The sequence below is a fragment of the Medicago sativa genome, chromosome 8 (assembly GCF_051527215.1).
Source record: "Medicago sativa cultivar Bolivia chromosome 8, Bolivia_mono, whole genome shotgun sequence".
Lineage (NCBI taxonomy): Eukaryota > Viridiplantae > Streptophyta > Magnoliopsida > Fabales > Fabaceae > Medicago > Medicago sativa.
Genome location: NC_140756.1, coordinates 85,737,005 through 85,757,101, shown reverse-complemented (window position 1 = coordinate 85,757,101; position 20,097 = coordinate 85,737,005). Strand labels below are relative to the sequence as shown.

The window sequence follows — 20,097 nt, the reverse complement described above, 5'->3', positions numbered from 1 at the left end:
TCCATAAGTATATCTCGAAACATCATGCAACATGCAAGAATGCGAGCACTTCATTCACAGTAGGGTATTCTTAAAGAATGCAACAAAAAAGAGCAATGAATTTTTTCAAACCAGAGTTGTTGAAAAAATACACGCCACATACACCCATTGATGCTACGTGAACCCAAATAAATACATGTTAATCCACGTCATATAAATGTCACTCTCGTAAGTAAAACTTGACACACCATCCAGCCAAAACCCTCAATCAACGAGATCTCATCTGAAACAAAATCTTTGCAGGTAAGTTGTTGAATCTATCGTGAACCACCAAAGGTTCTCCTCACTTTTATTAGCGTGTAAGAGCTCCGACCACCATAGTAGTAGGGTCATTATGATGGTGGTGGGATGAGTAGTACGAGAAGGCATAAAACATATGGTAAATGAGAACACCTTAACCGAGGATACCGTAGACCTAATAAATTGTTAAATTTTTATGTCACATATAATGGGTAGGAGACTATTAGTGATGACAAAATGAATGAATGAATTAGATGGATTTTGATAATAATAGATGGATGGATATTGGATAAGTTGTTTCATTGTGCATGCATGAGGTTTGTGCTAACATCAAGAGAACTTATTTAGATCAACTTCATAATTCATATGCATAAAAGTCATGTCATCTCTACTCATCTAAGTGCAACAATGAGGCATAACATCTTGTGGAGGCGTGCTTCATGACAGTTTTGAAAGAGTTATATCTATGCTTTTGCTTTCAATTTGAGTTTATGCTATGTTACACTTGCTGGACTTTGGGAAATTTATGTAGGTGTCAAATTAGCTTCAGAGAGAGGAGTCCAAAGAATCTTGTTGAATCAGATTCTCAAGTTGTAGTAAGTTTATTGAATAATGGTTTTCCTTCCTATCCACTACAAAGCTTCAACAACACACGATAGAGGATAGTGGGGTTTTGATAGCAGAACGACGAAAGGTACGATGGATTCACGGTGTTGACCGTTGTTAACTGCCGCCACCTCACCAAACCCCTTTTTCTTTCTCAATTTTATATATATATATATATATATATATATATATATATATATATATATATATATATATATATATCTTTTTTTTCTCTCAATTTTAAATATATTATTATTACTATTAAAACTGATATGTCCGCCGAAGACGGATGGAAGCAACGGTAACGGTGAAGTGCTCTGGTGCGGTGTCGACGAAGTTTTCGCGGTGGAACAAAAACAAATATTGAATAATCATTTTTAAAACATCTTTATTAAAATTGTATGATATCCGAGTATTATATTAATATTCAGTTTTCTATCGGTAAAAATATCATGCTTTACCGATATTAAAAATAAACATCTTTTGTTTTTTGTTTGTTTATTCTTTCATGCTTTTAACATATAAAATATCAATACTTGGTAAAAATAAACCCATAATTAAAATTTAATTTTATATTATTTATTTATTCGGGTTTTTTTCTTCTTCTTTTTCAGATTTTTTAGTTATAAAATCAATTTATGGTATGTAAAATCCTAAAGTTTACTCTTCTAATTGTCGTATTTTTCACAATAGGATTGTGTTCTTTGCTTTGTTGAATTGACTTCCTCCCGTCTAAAGGAGCAATTACTCCATAACTCAGCTGATCCATTTTAGCAAATGTCTGATCATATTCAACTGCATATACCATTCACATTCAATATTTGATTTGTAAAATACTCTTTGCTGCTCATTTTTTATTATTAGTCAGTGTTTTGTTACATACAGTCATTGTTGTATTTATACACTACTTGATCAATGGAAATGGTGTGCTTCAAATCATCTTTATGGTATCAACCGGTTTTCTCTAAAGCCTACATTATTTCACCAATCCACCGTACGTGGTTGATCAAACACATCTTACAACTCCAACCTCTTCCGCACAAAAACATCTCACTTCATCTCACTTCGTACCACTCAACTACCTATCAATCTTAACTCTATCAACTATTTTGTTTGGTACGTACAAACAGATCCACCATCTCCTTGTTGCTCGACATCTTGTTACCATGTCATGAAAGGATAAAGAAACTCTAATTGTGACAGTACAAACTTCTCTACATAGCCTTTCTTGGCTCGTGTGATCCCGAAGTTTGTGATGCACAATTTTCACTTCATCGAGTCTTTAGCAACAAGTCTCGTTCTAGAATTATGTCTTTGAAGGAGCGACTTAGCTCCATTAGTATGACACCTCATTTGTTTCATCCTACCTTTAATCCATCACGTCCATTGACGATGAATTATCTCTCATTGATTGGGCACCCTCGACCTTAAATTGGTCATTTATGCTCTAACGGTCTAGGATAATTCTTTTGAGAACTTTCGGCCTCGAACCATACACACAATTCTCTCATACTCTTCCAAGAGTTGTAAGATAAGTTGATTGACTTTGACTTATTTTTACAACGTAAATAATGTACGTGTTCCCTACATGCCAACACGCCACCAATAACAAGAAGCCTCTCGAGTCATGATGTAGGAATATTGTGCTTAACCGGGTCATTTAGGCCACACCTACTACAAAATTCATGAATTCCCAAAAGAGACGTGTTTGAAGAACCATTTGCATGACAATTTATGGAACAACAATAGATTTACAAAGAAAAATAAATATTAACACGAAAACCAAAACAATAGATAGAAAAAGTAAAAACATAATGTAGATATGAGAAAAAGTTGTCACAAATTTATTGTACATATATCATTTTTCATTCTCAAATAAGCCACGAAAATTCATTGCTCATGTTGCTCAAGTTGCAAGTCCTTCTTACCCCATCCACCATTATAACTCTTTGATTCAGATGCATCACACCATATCCAATGGTAGATCTCTTTTGAGACCCATAGGTAGCATGATACCCCCGATTATTATTTTTTGTGTGTATCGGATATTATCGAAATACTCTTGATACAATTTTATTTTACAACATAGTCTCTTTTTAGTACCCCTTCCCTTCACACATGCAAGCATTTTAGTAGGCTAGTTTTGATTCTCTAAGGTTGTGATAGGCTATCTAGTTGGAAGATAATATATTTGGAGCTTTAGTTTTATGTTGGAGTTATTTGGTGATAATTTTTGAATAAAATTGTATATGACTTTTATGAATTTCGATTATAGTATTTTAGTTAATATTTATCGCTACTCCAATATTTTGAGCAAGATCCGCCACCGACCATATCACAAATGATTTGCACTCTCTTTTTATTAGGGACATCATGGCACCGACAATCTTCAAATTGCAAACCATAATTGTCCTCCTATTTCACATGTTGATTCTACTTCCATCTCTACATCTCTTCACATTTACATTTGTTATATTTTATTTGTTCTCAATGTCACACAAAATCCCATCTCACTTTCCCATTGGTTTTTTTCCTTGAAAAAAAATGATGGATGCACATTTTCCTAGTCATCATTTTTCACCCATGACACGTAAGCTACGCTAGAAGGATGGGTAGGGTTCAAATGAGTTAGAATCATCTTCATTTATAAAAAAAATCCATTTCTTCTATTTAAAATGAGAAAGACACACACAAAAAATTAAAAATTATTAAAAAACTTAATAATTATATATCTCACTTATTGGTGCGATCCACTATCTTATATATATCTCTTCAAATGACATCATTCATTTACTTTAATATTTTAATAGATGGAGTCCAAATGCCTGGTTGAATGAAAAGTGTATGAGGGAAAAGGACAAAAACCCTAAAATGGTACTAGATTTTTTTTTTTTTGAGAGAAGTACTAGAATTATTATCTCCGCAAACGTTCAAAAATTCAATAGTACAATTAGTCATCATATTAATATGCCCACATAATCCAAAAAAAATGCAGTCACACTCAGTCACTAGCTCACACAAACCATGCAGTGTTTCCTTTCACCTAATTAAAACCTCACACAAAATTTAAATGCGACTGGGCACTACTCACTCATTCTTTTTAACCATGAAAGAGATCGATAGATGGATAAATACACACCAAAGCAAAAAATAACTGCTACACACCAAACCAAACTCATCAATTTCACTACACGACAAATTGGCTCAAATTTCCAACCCAAAATTTAATTGCAAAATGAATGTGAAACTAAAGAAAAGTGTGTACGTGGCAGTTAAATAGCAAAAACAGTCAAATCTTTGGCTAATCGTCCTTTATTACTGCTCCATAGCTATAGTGGGCCCCACTATACTCTCTCTACGTACTATTTCATCTTCTCCTTCTTTTTTCTTTTCCTATTTATGTTATTACATTATTCATTTCACTACCAACCTAAAACATAGTGAACAATTTAATAGTGACACCACAACAGAGAAAAATCAGAGAATGAAATATGGTTGGTCTTGGTATTGTGCTTGAAGAACAACAACCACATAAGAAAAAGAGTAATATCAGCGTCAACAACAACAATAACACTTGTCAAGTTATTAACAAAACTACCATGATGCTTAGCACAATCAACAACAAAACTTCTTCTCCACTTTCCTATCATTCTCCTTTTAAGGTTTCAACTTTTCTTGACCAATGCTTTCTATGCAGCAGGAAGCTCTTACCTGGGAAAGATATCTACATGTACAAGTGAGTTCTCGGAACCAAAATAAGTGTAGCATGCATTTTCATCTTATTACATTTTCACTTTTAATTTTATCTCCTATAGTATATATAGATCTTACAATGCATTTTTTTTTTCTTCTTGGTTTATGTTCCTTACAGAAAAAATACCCAGATCTTTTGATGTTAATTGAATTTTGTATTAGTATATGTGGAGTTATTTTTTTTGTCTTAATGGCACCTATTTATTGCAGAGGAGACAGAGCCTTTTGTAGCGTGGATTGTAGGTGCAAGCATATTTTAGCGGACGAGGAAGAGGCTATGAAGAAACAGAACATTTTTGAAGAGTAGTGACACTGGAAATGTTGGGGTGGGGGATTTTTTTTTTTTTGTTGCTATGGATCATATTCCAGTTTTACCCATGGTTTAATTTTTGTAATGACCTCAGCACCCTTTGTCCTTTATTTTGCTTCCTAGTATGAAGCCAAAGTGTCCTTTCAGCTTTTAATTTTTTTGGGTCCATCTATTTGTAAGATGAGGGGCTTTCTCTATGGTATGGTACTGGTTCATGCTATGTTTTTACTTTCTTTTTTAATTATTATGCTTTCACTTTATTTGCTTAAATAATAGAGAAATGCTTATTTATTTATTTATTTTTTAAGTTGTGTTGACTGTTAGAATTGAGGGTATTTATGGTATTTGCTTCGTTGAAATGTGATTTATTTTGTCCATGTTTATATATTTTTACGTACCATTGGTTAATTTTTATGGTTTAATTAAAGATAGGAAAATTTAGGAGATGTTTGTGCCCTTGGTGAATGGTGACGATTCTTTAAAGTTACATCAAACTTCATAGTTGATAGAGGTGTTTGTTTTGAACCAAAATGACAGTCCACATGCACAACACACAGATCACAAGTTTTTGCCGCGGTAAATGCATACAATGTTTGCAATTTGGCTATATAGTACATATATTTGTGATATTTATATCTCACAGGTGTACCTGATAGAACTATAATTGTTTACTGTTTTATTATCTTAAATATATGATATTATAGTGGTTTACCGACATGCATGTAGATGTTAATTCGTTGTTCTAAATATCATAAAATACTAGTTTCAAGTGGCAATAGAATTTACGTTAGTGTAAGTATTAGTTGGCTTCAATATAGTGATTAATCCTGAACAGCGAGTTGGCAATACTACGGTCGGTTGTCCTTTAGCTAAATAAAGTACCATCAACTGTGCCAATAGAACAAATTCATGACATTTGGATCCCATTTTGGGAGCCTGACGAAATCTTGAAACTCTTGTTTAGGGAAAGGAAATAGAATTTTAATTTTAGTGAAGTTTGTCAGACATGTTTAAATTAATAAGTGTGTTTAAGATTCTGTTTGAGAGATACTTCATGCATTCAGACTCTAACATCAGGAAGAGGAAGAGAAAAAAATTACGACTCAATATTATTTGTTCTAAATTACACTTCGTTTTGACCTCATATCTTTGTTGTCAAAGCGGAGATGCGGCGCAGCTCGAGCGGGGACACTAATATATTTAATATTTATATATTATACTGTTGGAAAAAAAAAATACTAAAATACCTTAAACATTACTCAAAATTCATGAAGTACACCTAATTTGAAATAAAAGTCACAAGTCTTAAGCAAAACATAAAACATACTTGCAAAAAATACTAATAAAATTCAAGGAAACCTAACACTTTAAGCATCTAAAGCTTAAAGTAACAAAAGTGCAAAACATTACTCCCTCCGTCCCATAATACATGACACGGTTGACCCTATTACGAATGTCAATGCATAATTTTGAGCTTAAATATCTTGAATAATATGTTAGAAGAAATTATAAAAATTTGATATTTTGAAAATACTCATCGAGACGAATCTAACAACATCTTATATGATATTATTTATATTTGTATATTAGTAGAAAAATATGGTCAAACTAAGTTAGGTCAAAATTGCAAATTTTCAAATAGGTCATCTATTGCGGGATGGAGGGAGTAACAATTAACAAGTTCATCCTCCCAATTAACAAATTAACAAATAAACAATTAACAACTAACAAATTAACAAATTATGCATTCAATAGATGAAGAGAAGAGAACAAAGATGGGTTCTACGATTAACAGATGATGAGATGAGAAGAGGAGAATTAAAAAACAGCACCATATATATATTTATATGGGGATAGGATCCTCTCCATTTGACAAAATAAATGGAGGGTGTGTGAGAGACATTTTTGAGGTAGACCAGGGAGTTGCTCATGGTATGGAAAAGGTATGATATAACTTTGAAGTAGCATGAGTGTTCTAAGAAAGCCGTTTAATTGGAATTGGGAGAGTTTCGTTATCCATTTTTACTTTGTATGTAAATGTATATTATAGTAATAGTAACTGTGAATTCAATGTACCATAACATTCACACACAAATATTCAGTTTCAAAATTCATTCTTCATTTTTAAAATACTACTCCCTCCGTTTCAAAATGAATGTCGTTTTAGGTGTTTACACACATATTAAGAAATGCAATGATTAAAAGAAAAAGAATGATTATTTTACCAAATTATCCTTGTTAACTATTGGTTAGTTTTAAAAGTAATACTTTGGAAGTAGTGTGCAAAGTATTAATTGGAGGGTACAATTGAAAAGAAAAAGTTATTATTGCATTGGAAACTGAAAGTGACATTCATTTTGAAACAAATTTTTCTGGCTAAAGCGACACTCATTTTAAAACGGAGGGAGTACAGTACTAACCAGGAATAAAAACCTTGGAATAATACTTTCATATGTGCCAATTAAATTATGAAACTTAGAATAATACTGTTGTGCATGCCAAATCAGTTCTTGAAATTTGAAGCTGGGATTCTGCGAACCACAGAAAGAGAACCAACCAGAGATAAATCTAATTAAGCATTTTGGAATCTGATGCTGTTTATCATTATTCTCTGCACGAGTCCTTAAATCCACTCTCATTCAAAATACTAGCAATTCATTATGGGTTGTGTTAACTTGTGCCCTTAGGGCACAAGTTAAGAAACTAAAAATGGAAGTAAAACATAATTTCTATCTTGAAAACATAAGATTTTAAATTTCTAAAACATAGAATGCACAATCTCCAATAAAATGTTTCTATATTTAATCTTTTAACTTGTGCTTTAAGGGCATAAGTTAACATTTGCCATTCATTATTTATTTTCTCTCGTCTTCGTACCTAAGACAAAAATACAAAGGTTCTACAGTGTGGGAACCGAAATGCCTCTGTCTTTTACGGTATATGTGTATTCTCGTGAATAATTGTGCTGTTGTATTTGGAGCAAATGTAAATTTAGACCCCAAACATACATAAAATAGTAAAACTCATGTTTAGATTTGCTACTCATGTTTAGATTTGTTGTGATTTGCCAAAACCACTGTGGCACGGTGATTTTGTTGAAATTCAGCTTTTGTGAAAATCACTTGCAATTTTTTTCATTAGATCATATTATTCAAAGAAGGTAAGGATCAAGGTCAAACCATTTCACATAAACTAGAGTGTGTCCATGTCAATTTGACTGTCAACACAGGTTTTAGAATCTGGAAAACCATAAATAGTTGCAAGATAATAATTTATGTTGAATGGAAACAAAATTATAGAAGTAACAGAAAAGAATTCCCAATACATGTGAATGGAATGGAACACAAAGGGAAACAGAAAGAACATCGACAATTTGATTCATATCCAAACTTGAGAACCCAGTTTGCATGAAATTAGATATACAAGCACAAGAATGTCTTGTAAAGAGTTTGTGCTAGTGGATTTAATACATACAAGAGCTAATATAGCAGCATAATCACAAGACAATTCTCATAGCTGTCAACATTTTTGCCTCCATCAGAATAAGGCTAGCCAGACTTGAAAAGCAAAACTGCTTTCTGATCCAAATAGAAATAAACAAAGTGGTTTGTTTCATGAGTCACATAGGAACCTGCAAAAAGAAAGAAATTTCCATGAACACAATTCAATCATTAACTAGGTTTGTCGTTCGAAGAATGAAAACACCATATAGAATTATATTATTAGGCTTAGCAGGACCAGACAATCATATCCTCATTTGATATAGCAGTCTGAATTTTGTCAAAAAAAGAAGATAACTAAAAGTGATCTTATACATAAATGGCATGATATTTGTGATGGTTTGGCTGTGCAACACAAATGACATCAAATTTGCATTAAAACTTTATGGCTTCTGGAACATCACCATGGTATCTGAAACCCGAGCTTAGTCCAAGCTTTGATTGTGCTGGGCTGCTAACCTTTGCAGTCTCTCCATCCCTATCAAACCCATCAAATATTTATATCTTTCATTCTACACTTCATGGTATACAATTGCCATAAATTCCCTAAGGCTGACATCAAAAGAAAACATATGTTTGGAAGATCTGAATATTAATTGCCATACCAGAGATCACACTCCCTTGACCCTTCTTTTCTAGAAGTAATATACTTAGAGTAATGAGTCTATGTGATTACCGTTATTAGCCGTTCCAGTTTCAAAATACCAGGGAGCCAGAGGACTCTTGACACACACAAAATGTATTGAGGTGAGATGCTAACTAATAATACTGTATTGACTTATTCATAATACAATCGGACTCCTAAGTTCAGCAAACAACTCCGTTCATAATATCAAACTTATATAAGTTAAGCTTAAGTCGCTTTTGCATGGTTAAGATGTGCAGAATGACAGGAGTAGAAATCACATAGGCAGATAACACAAATTTGAGACTCAACAGTGCGGGCAGTGATTTTATATACACATTCACACTAGTAAAGACGTTAAGAGATTCAGAGTTGACTTCCTTTTCCACATCACAAAAAAAAATAGTATATTGGTCAATGCAGAGCAGCAAAAAATCTTCAGTATAAAATATATGAAAAATCTAAACCCTCCTCTCAGATGTATTAGACTTCATACAGAAAATCGACACACATGTTTGTTCTGCTCAGCAATATCGCAGGCATAAGTTGAAATTCAAATCATAAATTTCATATACATTTGCTTTCATAAAGAAATTTAGACCATATGAGAGAAGAAAACATAAAAATGCAGTAAATAACAAAGTGCCACGGATTAACTCAACTTGAAATCTTTAGCATACTAACATTTACACAATTTAGCATGGCGTTTGGACTATGGATATTCTCATAAAGATAGAATTGGGAACAGCAAGATGTTGGATGTCGAAAAGGGACAATCTAGTAAACTGTGAACAGAAAAATGTTTTGGTGTACTAGTCATAGCTACTACTCAATTTCATAACACTATTAAGAGTTCTTCAGGTTCTTCCCTATCAAGCCTATTCTATCCCAAGCACACACACTCAATCCGACCCAAAGTTAACAAACTAAATACTGTTTTTTCACTGAGGGGAAACCAAACAGGTATGTCGTTAAATTGGAATGATAAACTGACACAGGCAGCTATTCCGTGGAAGAGGAAAAGGACACCAAAACCCCCTGCAAAGAACAAAGAATACAAAGTGGTCCTATACCACTACGATCAAACTCAGTTGGTTTGTGTTCCATTGTCATCCCTAAGTACCCCACTCAAGAATTACTCATCTCCAGGTAGAAATAACTCGAAAAGTTTACAACTCCAAAATTCAATCTATAAAACACATACACGGATACACATGCACGACACTAACACATATACACTAATAACAATTTTAAAAAATGGAGTGCATATAATTTGAAAAGTCAGACACCAGACACGCCTTAGAATTTAATTTTTTACATTAAAAAATGAGATCACTTAGACCTTCCATTTTGTTAACTACACACCACAATAAGAAAACAGTAGTAAATAGAAAAAATCTAGGTTTTCAAAATCATAACTATGAGTTAGAAATTGGTAAAAATCAACAGCATTCACAACACGAAAACAATAAATTGAAGTAAAAAGTGAGTAAGTTAAGCATAGACAAATAGATTATAGATCTAATTAAGGGGAATAAGAAATACCGAAATTGCGACCAACAATACAATGCCAAGTAGGACCATGCCTCTTGTCAAACTCCTTCTTTATAGTCTCTGCAACATCTTTCTCTACGCTGTGCCTCTCAAATGCCTAATTCAATTTCAAAACAATATTAGCAAAAAATAAAAAAAAATGAAAATTAGAAAAAATTGAAGAAGGAAGAAGAAGTGAATGTTGAAGAGTAAGAGAGACTAACAACGACAGCGATATCAACGGCTTCCTTTTGCATGTCAGGGAGCATATCGGCACTCTTGATAATGACCTTCTTCGTTGCGGGTGTTGCAGGAGAAGCGGATGCAGAGAGTGGAGATGTAACGAGTGGTTTTCGATCTTCGGTGAGGGATTTCGCCATTAGAGCTGCTCCTCCACCTGCGCTGTGCTTCTTCGCCTCCTCGCTCATCTTTCTTTACCTAATTCTCTCTCTTGCAGGTGACTGTGTGTGTGTGTGGAGAAAGAAGAAGAATTAGATTCTCCTTGCTGTTGGTTCTTGGATTTTAACTCGGAGAGAATAGAATAAAATTGTTGTTTTACTTTTTACCCTTCTCTTCACTGTCACTGAATTGATAGTAGGTCAAGTAAAGTGTATGGTAGCTTAAATTGGATGGGACGTGGGCACTCACTCACACACCTTTGTAAATCTTTTTTTTTTATTTTTAAAAACCACATTTGTAATTAATTTTTTGTAAAGTGAGTAGTTAGTAGCTAGATTCACACACATTATGTGTGGAGAAGTGAGAAATCTTGGGTTCGAACCCCGACCCCTGAACAAATTATCCCTGTAGCTACCAACTGAGCTATACTTACAGGACCACCTTTGTAAATCTTTAGTTCCACTTACAAGGGATTAGAAATGATTCCACATATTTTGATTGTTGTCGAATAAAATTGATTTTGTCTTTACAATTGATTCTACTTAAATATTCAGAGTTTCTTTTTTTTGGTAGTTGAGGTTCGAACTCTAACTTTGTGTATTCTTCCTACCAACTGAGCTAGAGAATTTTTTTCTACCCCTATCACCAAAAAAATTGATATGCCTACCCCTAATTCAAAATTATTGATACAAATGCCCTTGTTCTTCATTTGATTTGGTGAACGTAACCTTTTTTTTCAACTTTTTCTACATGTTCTGATTATAAAATGGCAAACATGCAGGCTTTGTCCTGCGATTTTTTTTTCTTCTGCCCCTATCACCAAAAAAATGATATATCTGCCCCCTAGTTGAAAATTATTGTTGTAAATGCCCTTGTTCTTCATAGCACTTGGCGAGCATGTCATTTTTTCAACCATCCTCTGCAAGCTTGCAGGCTTTCTCTGTACAACTGTGTGTTCCTAATTTAAGTTGGCGAGCACGAATTATTTAAGGTTTTTTCTTGTTCTTTCTTTGAAATGGCGAACATGTTAATTTTTTTTTTCCATGTTCCATGTCTGAAATGGCGAGCATGGGTGATGTATTTAATTTGGCGAGCATTAAGTTTTTTTCCATGGTTGTTAATTCAGATGGCCAGCATGCTGTTCCATATATAAATAAAGAGCAGTATGTTTAATATATAATGATGGCAAGAAAAAATACTCAAAAAATATGTTCAATATGTTCCATATATAATGATGGCGAGCATTAATTTTTTTACATGGTTGTTAATTCAGTGATGTTTAATATGTTCAAAGGACTAGCAAGAAAAAATACTCAAAAAAACAATGATGGCATGCTCGCCATTTCAGACATGGAACATGGAAAAAAAATTAACATGCTCGCCATTTCAAAGAAAGAACAAGAAAAAACCTTAAATAATTCATGCTCGCCAACTTTTTTTTTATAAGGCTGTTGATGCAAAAAGCATCAACTATATATTAAAAAAGAAACCAAAAAGAAAGGGGGACAAAAAGCCTTAACCTTTCAACCATTTACAAACCTATAACAGGGTAAGCCTAACCTATCCCTAATGTAATCAGCTCTAACTTGTAAGTGAATCTCATTCATCCATAAAATAGAATTACACGACATACCAATATTTGCTAATCTATCAGCACAACAATTGCCTTCCCTAAAAATATGTGTGACCAAAAAGTTCATCTGCCTTGATAGAGAAAGGCAATTATCCCATCTAGTTCTGATTCTCCAGGGAACTAAAGAGATAGATTTGAAGGCCAGCAGGACTAACATAGAATCAGTCTCTAACCAAAAATTAAGCCAGCCTTTACTATGAGCAATCTCAATAGCCTGCATGGCTCCTGATAATTCAGCAAATAAAGAGGATCCTAAACCCAAGTTTTGAGCAAAACAACCTATACATTCAGCTTCGTTGTTTCTGAAGATACCACCACACGCAGCCTTCGATGGGGTACCACCGGCTGCACCATCTGTATTACATTTAATCCAATCAAAAATAGGTGGATGCCATAAGACTTCAATGATCTTTGGGGCCTTAGGGGGATGAATAGCAATATTAAAAGTTTTAAGAATACTAAACTCAGTTATAGAATTACAAGCAGCTTTGCTTGTATTGTTACCAGACAAAGAAACATTAGCAACAATCAAATTAATAGCCACTCTCCAGTGAATTTTCTTGTTTGAGAATCTTGATTGATTCCTCACAAACCAAATAACATGAAAGATATTGACAAGAATGGCTTGAATAACAACTTTGCACTGTGGGGACCATCTTCCATCCGTCAAATGGCAAACATCCTCAAAAGAGTTGAATTGAAGCCTCTTATTAAGAACAGAAGCTAGCCAACTCCATAAATTAAGGGCAAAACTGCAATGAAAGAAAAGATGGGTGGCAGTTTCATGAGCCTTAAAGCAACAACTACACATAGAGGCTAAAGACATTCCCCTCAAAACAAGTTGGTCGTCGGTGGGAGTCTTTCCATGCATAAATCTCCAAGCTACCAAAGATTTAGAGGGAGGAATGTCAGAAGACCAAATAGCTTTTGACCACTTAACCTTCTGAGAATGAGAGGCTTTGAACACATAAGCTTCTTTAAGAGAAAGCCTGCAAGCTTGCAGAGGATGGTTGGAAAAATGACATGCTCGCCAAGTGCTCTGAAGAACAAGGGTATTTACAACAATAATTTTCAACTAGGGGCAGATATATCATTTTTTTTTGTGATAGGGGCAGAAAAAAAAATTCTTGTCCTGCATCTCTCCTGTGTGTTCTACAAATGAAATGGAGAACATACCTTTTTTTAATATTTTTTTATGTTCTATACTTCAAATGGCGAACATGCCATTTTTTTTTTGTTTTATACTTCAAATGACAACATGCCTTAAGTTTGTTTTTCTTCATCTTTTTTGTTTTAATGAAAAGGTTGTTTTTTAAATTAAAAAATCCTATATTTTCTCGAACATCGCATACATTACATGGTCAATTTAAATAATTAACCCTATATTTTTAATCAAAATTAAAATTTCATAAAAATAAATAATAATATCATTCATAAGTTAGACGCGTTAGCGCAACATGCTTATCTTTCCGCTGGTATTACATAATGACAACACAACCGATCTTGAGGAATTTTGATGTTCTGGTCCAACTACAATAACGGTGGGCCCTCTTAATCTTATTATGAACCACATACATCATTAATTAAATGAACCTAAAAAGTCGATTTTACTTATATTTAGAAATGAAGGGAGTATAAAATTGTTTCGTTTGTACGCAGTGGCAAAGCTTGAACAAAAAACATAAAATTGTGTCAAGGCGACGATAAAAAGTTTAAGTTGCAAATTTACAAATAACTAAAAAAAAATACTATAAAAGTAAATTTATTAATGTTTAATAACATTAGGGCTACATGTTCAATAGACAAAATAAATAAAGAAACTTAACTTCATAAAAGACATGACTTTAACAAACATCACAACACACAACACAAGGTAACAGTGTCAACCATTCTTTTTCTCAAAATTGACTGACTCTCAGTCGGATACACAACTAATTGTATTATTATTTTTATTAATAATAATACAATTAAGTTGGTTTTTTGATAGACAAAATGACATAAACCTATTTAAGTTGATATGATAGTGTTGGTTTGGGACCTTGGAGTTTGCTCATTTTAAAATTTGATTCTCCCCGATGTCAATTTTGGTGAGGTAGTTTATTTTTAAAAAAAAATAATATAGAATAACCTAAAAAGTAATCAACTTAAATTTTGTTAAGAAATTGCTCATTACAACATTTAATGTTGTTGTGAATTGATTCAGAACTTGCTTGAATCAATTACAAAGAGAATCATTTTCGAAACCGAATAGAGATAAACAATTAGCAACTGTCATTACTCTCTCATCAGCCACTTTGCTTGAAAGAGTCTTGGATTTCACATACATGTGCTTTCGTGTTTCAGGTAGATTTGTGGTCATTAATGCTTACTATTTTGCAATGATTTGTTGGTGTTTCAAGGGTTTTCACTATGGCGGTTAGGTTCGTTCTAGTCCTCAAAATGTCTTAATGCTCACATGTCGCTTTCTTTTCTATCTGGTTTCGTGCCAATATATAAGTTAGCCTGACAGTGCTTGTGATGTGTGTGTTGGCTTCAGGGTTTTTTGACCAGTTTTGATGTAGTTGGACTATTTGTATACATGTTTAGATCGATTACTATATTTTTACATGGTTTGACTGTTCATATTTATATCCCCCAATATTTGTATTCTATTTTGTTTTGATCTATTTAGGGTGTTGCAGATGAGAAGGCTTCTAATTTGCACCTCATTTGCCTAAAAAAAACTACCAGACCTTAGTAAATGCATATTTTATTAGTTAAATAAAATATAAAAACACAATTAACGTATCATCTATGTAAAATTAAAAAAAAAATTAAATATTAGATAAATCACATAATGTATTTTCTCTCATTCTGATATTTTTTATTACACATTCTTATGAATTAGACATGAAACGGCTCTTGGAGTCATCCATTTAATTACAGACAACAACAACAACAACAACTAATACTACTACACGTCGAACAACAACTATATCTTACAAAAAGTTCATATCTCTTCTTTCAAAAAAATAAATAAATCATATCTCTGTCATTCTTCACTGCACAAACAAATCACAACTATATTTTACAAAAAAATACATATTTTTCTCGTTATTCATGTATTGTGACTTTTTGATTCATGCAAGTTGTGTGAGAATGAATATTATTATAGTATATGTTAGAAATACAAAGTGATCGTAAATTTCAACCTCTTTTACATTTATATATTATATATATCTATTATCTATCAAATGACTATTTTTGTTTAAATAATTACATAAAAATTTGTAATATTAAATCAGTTTAAGGACAAATTATAAATTACATTAAGACTTAATAGCAGTTTTGACCCCTATGTTTCAAGAAGTTGCGATTTTGATCCCCTAACAAAATAAAATACAAAACCGCCTTCTAAGTATTGCCCCTCCAGACCAATTTTGACAAAGTCAATGCACACGTGGACATCATGTGTGTATTTTTTTTATTAAATTTAATAACTAAAAAAATAAAAAAATTACAAACGTGGCATCTACGTCAGCTTTGACTTGGTCAAAACTGGTCTGGGGCCTGTTATACCCTAATTTTGGACCTAAAAATACTTGTTCAATTCTTCTTTTCTTTTATTACAAGTCATGTGAACTGTCTCTGATCAATTGCATCTTTCTCTGCATTTTATTTCAATTCTATTTGCAAAATTCACATAGAAGGGTATTTTAGTCATTTCCTGCATTCAACTCATTTTAAGCCTTGAAAAATTGTTTGAGTCTTTTAAATTGGTTTGCATAAGTCTCTGTTTCATTCTATGTCAAAATCCATTTTAAAAATTGCATTTGAAGTCATTTTGAGTCAGTTTTGCCCCTAGGGGCATTTTAGTCTTTTCAAGTGTCAAAGCTCTGTTCAAATCTTAAAAATTGCCTCTGAGTCTTTCAAGTTGGTTTAAATAAACTTTTGTTTCGATTCCCTGTTAAAAATCCATTTTAAAATTGCATCTAAGTCATTTTTTAGTCGTTTTAGCCCCAGGGGCATTTTGGTCATTTCACATGAAATTTCGGCAGAGAGAGGTTACTTTAAAGTACCTCATTTAGGCCATTGGTTCGTTTTAGTCCGTTTTGTCAATTTTAATCGTTTCACTTTACGTTATTTTCCAAATTACCAATTTTAATTCATTTTATTTTTACTTTTTATTTTTTAGTCCTAAATTCCTAAAATTTGCATTTTAGTCCTTAATTGTCCAAGTCATTAGTCCAGGTGCCACGTGTCAAGCTCTCATTTGTCCACAAAAGTTTGTTACAAAGTTATGCCACATGTCATCATCTAACAGGTCCAAGCAGTTACACATCAGCTATAAAAGCTGACTCAATGGTCAACATTCAACAGATCCATTCATCACATTACAACTCATCAAAAACACCTTTACTTTTTCTCTCTCCACCCAAAACGAATCAAAACCGCAAGATCCAATAACAAATTCTGGAAAAATCGAAGAACATTGAAGGATGAAGATGAATCTTCATCTTCAAGCTCAACCAAAAGTTCCAGAATTCTAGTTTCAGATTCACGTCACCTGCACAAAATCACAAGCAGTAACAAATTCAAGAACACAAATCATCATCACCGAATTCACAGAAGTCACATCAACACCAAAACAATTCGTGAATCGTCCATACACAACAACAATTCACGAACTCCAATCTCAGTTTCTGCGGCCACAAAATCAAGCACCAGAACTCCAACAAATCGAAGCAAAAACAACGGAACAACTTCGAATCGAAGGAATAGGGGAAAGAAAGAATCAGAACCAAGTCAAAACGGTAATTCGTGAATCATACAAAAGCTAGAAGCACGAAGAAGAAAGAGATCGGTCTACACTTCGCAAGATCCAAAGGATCCTTGACGTTTTCTTCTCGTTTCATCTCCAGTCTCCAAATCAAATTCGAGGTAAGTCCTTTCCTATTCTCTCTTTGTTTACTGGAAATTTTTGTTCGGTTGGATTCTTGTAGATCTAGGGCGTTGCTTCGTTTATTTCGAAAAACTAGCTTCAGAAATGGATAGAGGAGAACACGAGGAGCAGTTTGATGTAGAAAAGTTATAAGAAAACGCTCCGGTACGATGGCGCCACCGGCGAACCACCGCACCAGAGCTCGCTCCGATCGTCTTCTCCGATCCTTCTCTGATCGGTCTGCAACTAGAGAGAAGAGAGAGCCTTGGGTGTAGAAAGAGAAAGAGAGGTGGATTGTGATGAATAAACCGGCTTCTAGTATATATAAGAGGTGAACCGGACCGGTTCACATAAACCAGTCTGGTTCACCCTTGGTTCAACCTTTTCCTTGATCTTGACCGTTTGATTCACTTGATGATGACGTGTACGGCGCAGATTTGCCTGTTCAGTGTGCCTGCTTTCCCTTACCATGATCTGCGTGTTTTTAGCCCTTAGATCTAGGGTTTTGGTGGTGTTGGATCAATCCAACGCCTCTGAGGCACTTGGATGATCCAAACCCAGCATTAACCTTGGGCTTGGGCCTTTATTTCGTTACAGCTTCATTGTTTCTTGTTTTTTTACTATTCTAACACTGTGTTTTGCTTTTTGCACCACTACCTTGCCTAAAAATTCTAGCAAAAATTCCTAAAAAATTTCCTATGTGTTCTTGATCATTTTCTTGATATTTTTTTGTGATATTGTCATATGTTAAATTTTTATTAAAAAGTGTGTGGTATTTTCTTGTTAATCGTTTACTATTTTTGCTAAAAAAATTGTGAAGTTTCATATGTTTTGTGTCTAAAAATTCTTTAAAAATTCCAAAAAAATTCATGAGTGTTTCTTGGTAATTTTGTGACCTTGTAATGTTAATTTTACATAATAAAAACTGGTAAAAGATAATGTGGTGGTTCTCTTACTATTTTTGTGATATTTTGTGCTAAAAATGAATGAAAATTTGCTTGATTTTAATCCCAATTGCTTGATGAATATTTGTGACCTGTACCACTTGATTTCATAGAGTGTTAGCTACTGTTTGTGTTTGGTATTAATGCATGAGTATGAATCTTGATTAGTTACTTAGCTTACAAGTTAGAGGTGTAGTTAAATAATGCAAATATGCTTAAGCTTGCTTCCAAAATGTCAAGTTAACCATGTTGCCTTAATTCCTATTCCAAAATTTGATTCTAAACCTTTAAAAATGTATTGGAATGTGAGAATTATAGGTCATATGGCTCTTACATTCTATGAGCAAATTTTAGTCATGTTTGCACTCATTTTGCCTTTATGTTGGGTTATTTTCTATGCTTTGTGCTATAGTGTCTTTCTTGCTTTATTTCTTTTGATATTATCATGTGTTACTAACCTTTTCTTGTTTCATGTCTCATTTCCATAGCATTTCATATCATATTTTCATCTTTTATTTCTTACACTCTTATTTCTTGCATTTTAAGTTTCACCAAAATTAGAATGTAATACTTAGGAGTTTTGTAATATTTTCCTTTATGCAATTTTAATTTCTTGCAAGACCATAGAATGTATCTAGGCCAATGATGTAAAGGACTATGGACTCTAATAATGTACACCGACACAAGCACCGACACATGCACACACCTCACTTTAGGTATATAGCTAGAATATGCATGTTTAGATGTATGTTTAGGATTGTATGTTTAGATGTATGCCTAGGATTCATACTTTGAGAAAATCAATTTTCCAAAAAACTTGAACAACATCACTTGAAAACCTTTTCCAAAAAATATAGGAGTCAAAACTCCTTTGCATTTTCTCTTTATTTTCTTAATCAAAAATTCAATGAAAATAATCATATTTGACTTCTTTTGCAAATGACTAATTCAACCCCCACCTTTTACAATCTCATGCCCTTGAGGCCTCTCTTTCTATTCTTCAAAATTCCAATTTTCAAACTTAAAATCAACCAACAAAAACAAAAACATTTTTGGAAGAGAACTACGGTGGATTTGATCCCTTAAACGGGTACGTAGGCAAGGAATCAAAATTCCTTCAATTCAAATAAAATAAAAATTCAAACACATTCTCCTCCCTCCAATTCTTCACTTAGCAAACTTTAGGTTTAAATATCACTTTCAAAATAGCATTTAAAAATAAAGCGCGCGCGTAGAAATTAAAGACGGTTCCTATAGGATACTATAGTCGTTATGGGTGCCTAACACCTTCCCGTAGCGAAAACAACTCCCGGACCTCGATTCTCAAGGGTTTTGCTTACTTTTTCCCTTCCCAAGAAAAAATAAGATATCACCGGTTTAAAAGGTTCAAACGTAATCAATGTTTGACACCCGAAAAACCAAGATAAAACAGCTGGCGACTTCACTGGGGAGATTCGAGAGTTACGCCTAGTCTTTATTTCCACGCTTGCGCTTGTATTTTTACTCGCTTCTTTTACTTGCTTCCTTATGTGGATAAATGTTTAAATTCTTGCAAACGTGTGGGGTGAGAATATCAAAAGTCCTGCACCCGGGC

The 20,097-nt window shown here is 33.4% G+C and overlaps 2 protein-coding genes across 3 annotated transcripts; one reads left to right on the top strand and one right to left on the bottom strand.

Moving 5' to 3' along the window:
- Window positions 1-4,296: 4,296 nt before the first annotated feature.
- On the top strand, window positions 4,297-5,168 carry LOC146902614 (FCS-Like Zinc finger 15-like). Its single transcript, XM_085732504.1, has 2 exons — window positions 4,297-4,621; window positions 4,849-5,168. Exons 1-2 carry the CDS (start codon window positions 4,377-4,379, stop codon window positions 4,943-4,945), a joined length of 342 nt encoding a protein of 113 aa, XP_085588630.1. The 5' UTR covers window positions 4,297-4,376; the 3' UTR covers window positions 4,946-5,168.
- A 3,130-nt stretch (window positions 5,169-8,298) lies between these two features.
- LOC146902613 (Dynein light chain type 1 family protein) lies at window positions 8,299-11,099 on the bottom strand. Of its 2 annotated transcripts, XM_085732503.1 has the most exons (4): window positions 10,831-11,099; window positions 10,619-10,724; window positions 8,853-8,926; window positions 8,299-8,579 (listed from the first exon to the last, which is right to left on the bottom strand). In XM_085732503.1, the coding sequence occupies exons 1-3, from the start codon at window positions 11,032-11,034 to the stop codon at window positions 8,874-8,876; spliced, it is 363 nt and encodes a 120-aa protein (XP_085588629.1). In that variant the 5' UTR covers window positions 11,035-11,099; the 3' UTR covers window positions 8,299-8,579; window positions 8,853-8,873. The 2 variants fall into 2 exon arrangements, with proteins under 2 accessions (XP_085588629.1, XP_085588628.1); XM_085732502.1 differs by lacking the exon at window positions 8,853-8,926.
- Between the last annotated feature and the right edge of the window lie 8,998 nt (window positions 11,100-20,097).

Bases quoted from the DNA above. Each gene is read 5' to 3' on its own strand.
- LOC146902614 (XM_085732504.1), top strand. From the start codon at position 4,377: ATGGTTGGTCTTGGTATTGTGCTTGAAGAACAACAACCACATAAGAAA. The intron at 4,622-4,848 runs GTGAGTTCTCGG...TATTTATTGCAG, and splicing joins AAAGATATCTACATGTACAA to AGGAGACAGAGCCTTTTGTA.
- LOC146902613 (XM_085732502.1), bottom strand. From the start codon at position 11,034: ATGAGCGAGGAGGCGAAGAAGCACAGCGCAGGTGGAGGAGCAGCTCTA. The intron at 10,725-10,830 runs GTTAGTCTCTCT...AAATTGAATTAG, and splicing joins CCGTTGATATCGCTGTCGTT to GCATTTGAGAGGCACAGCGT. The intron at 8,580-10,618 runs GTATTTCTTATT...TTCTTTTTGCAG, and splicing joins TATTGTTGGTCGCAATTTCG to GTTCCTATGTGACTCATGAA.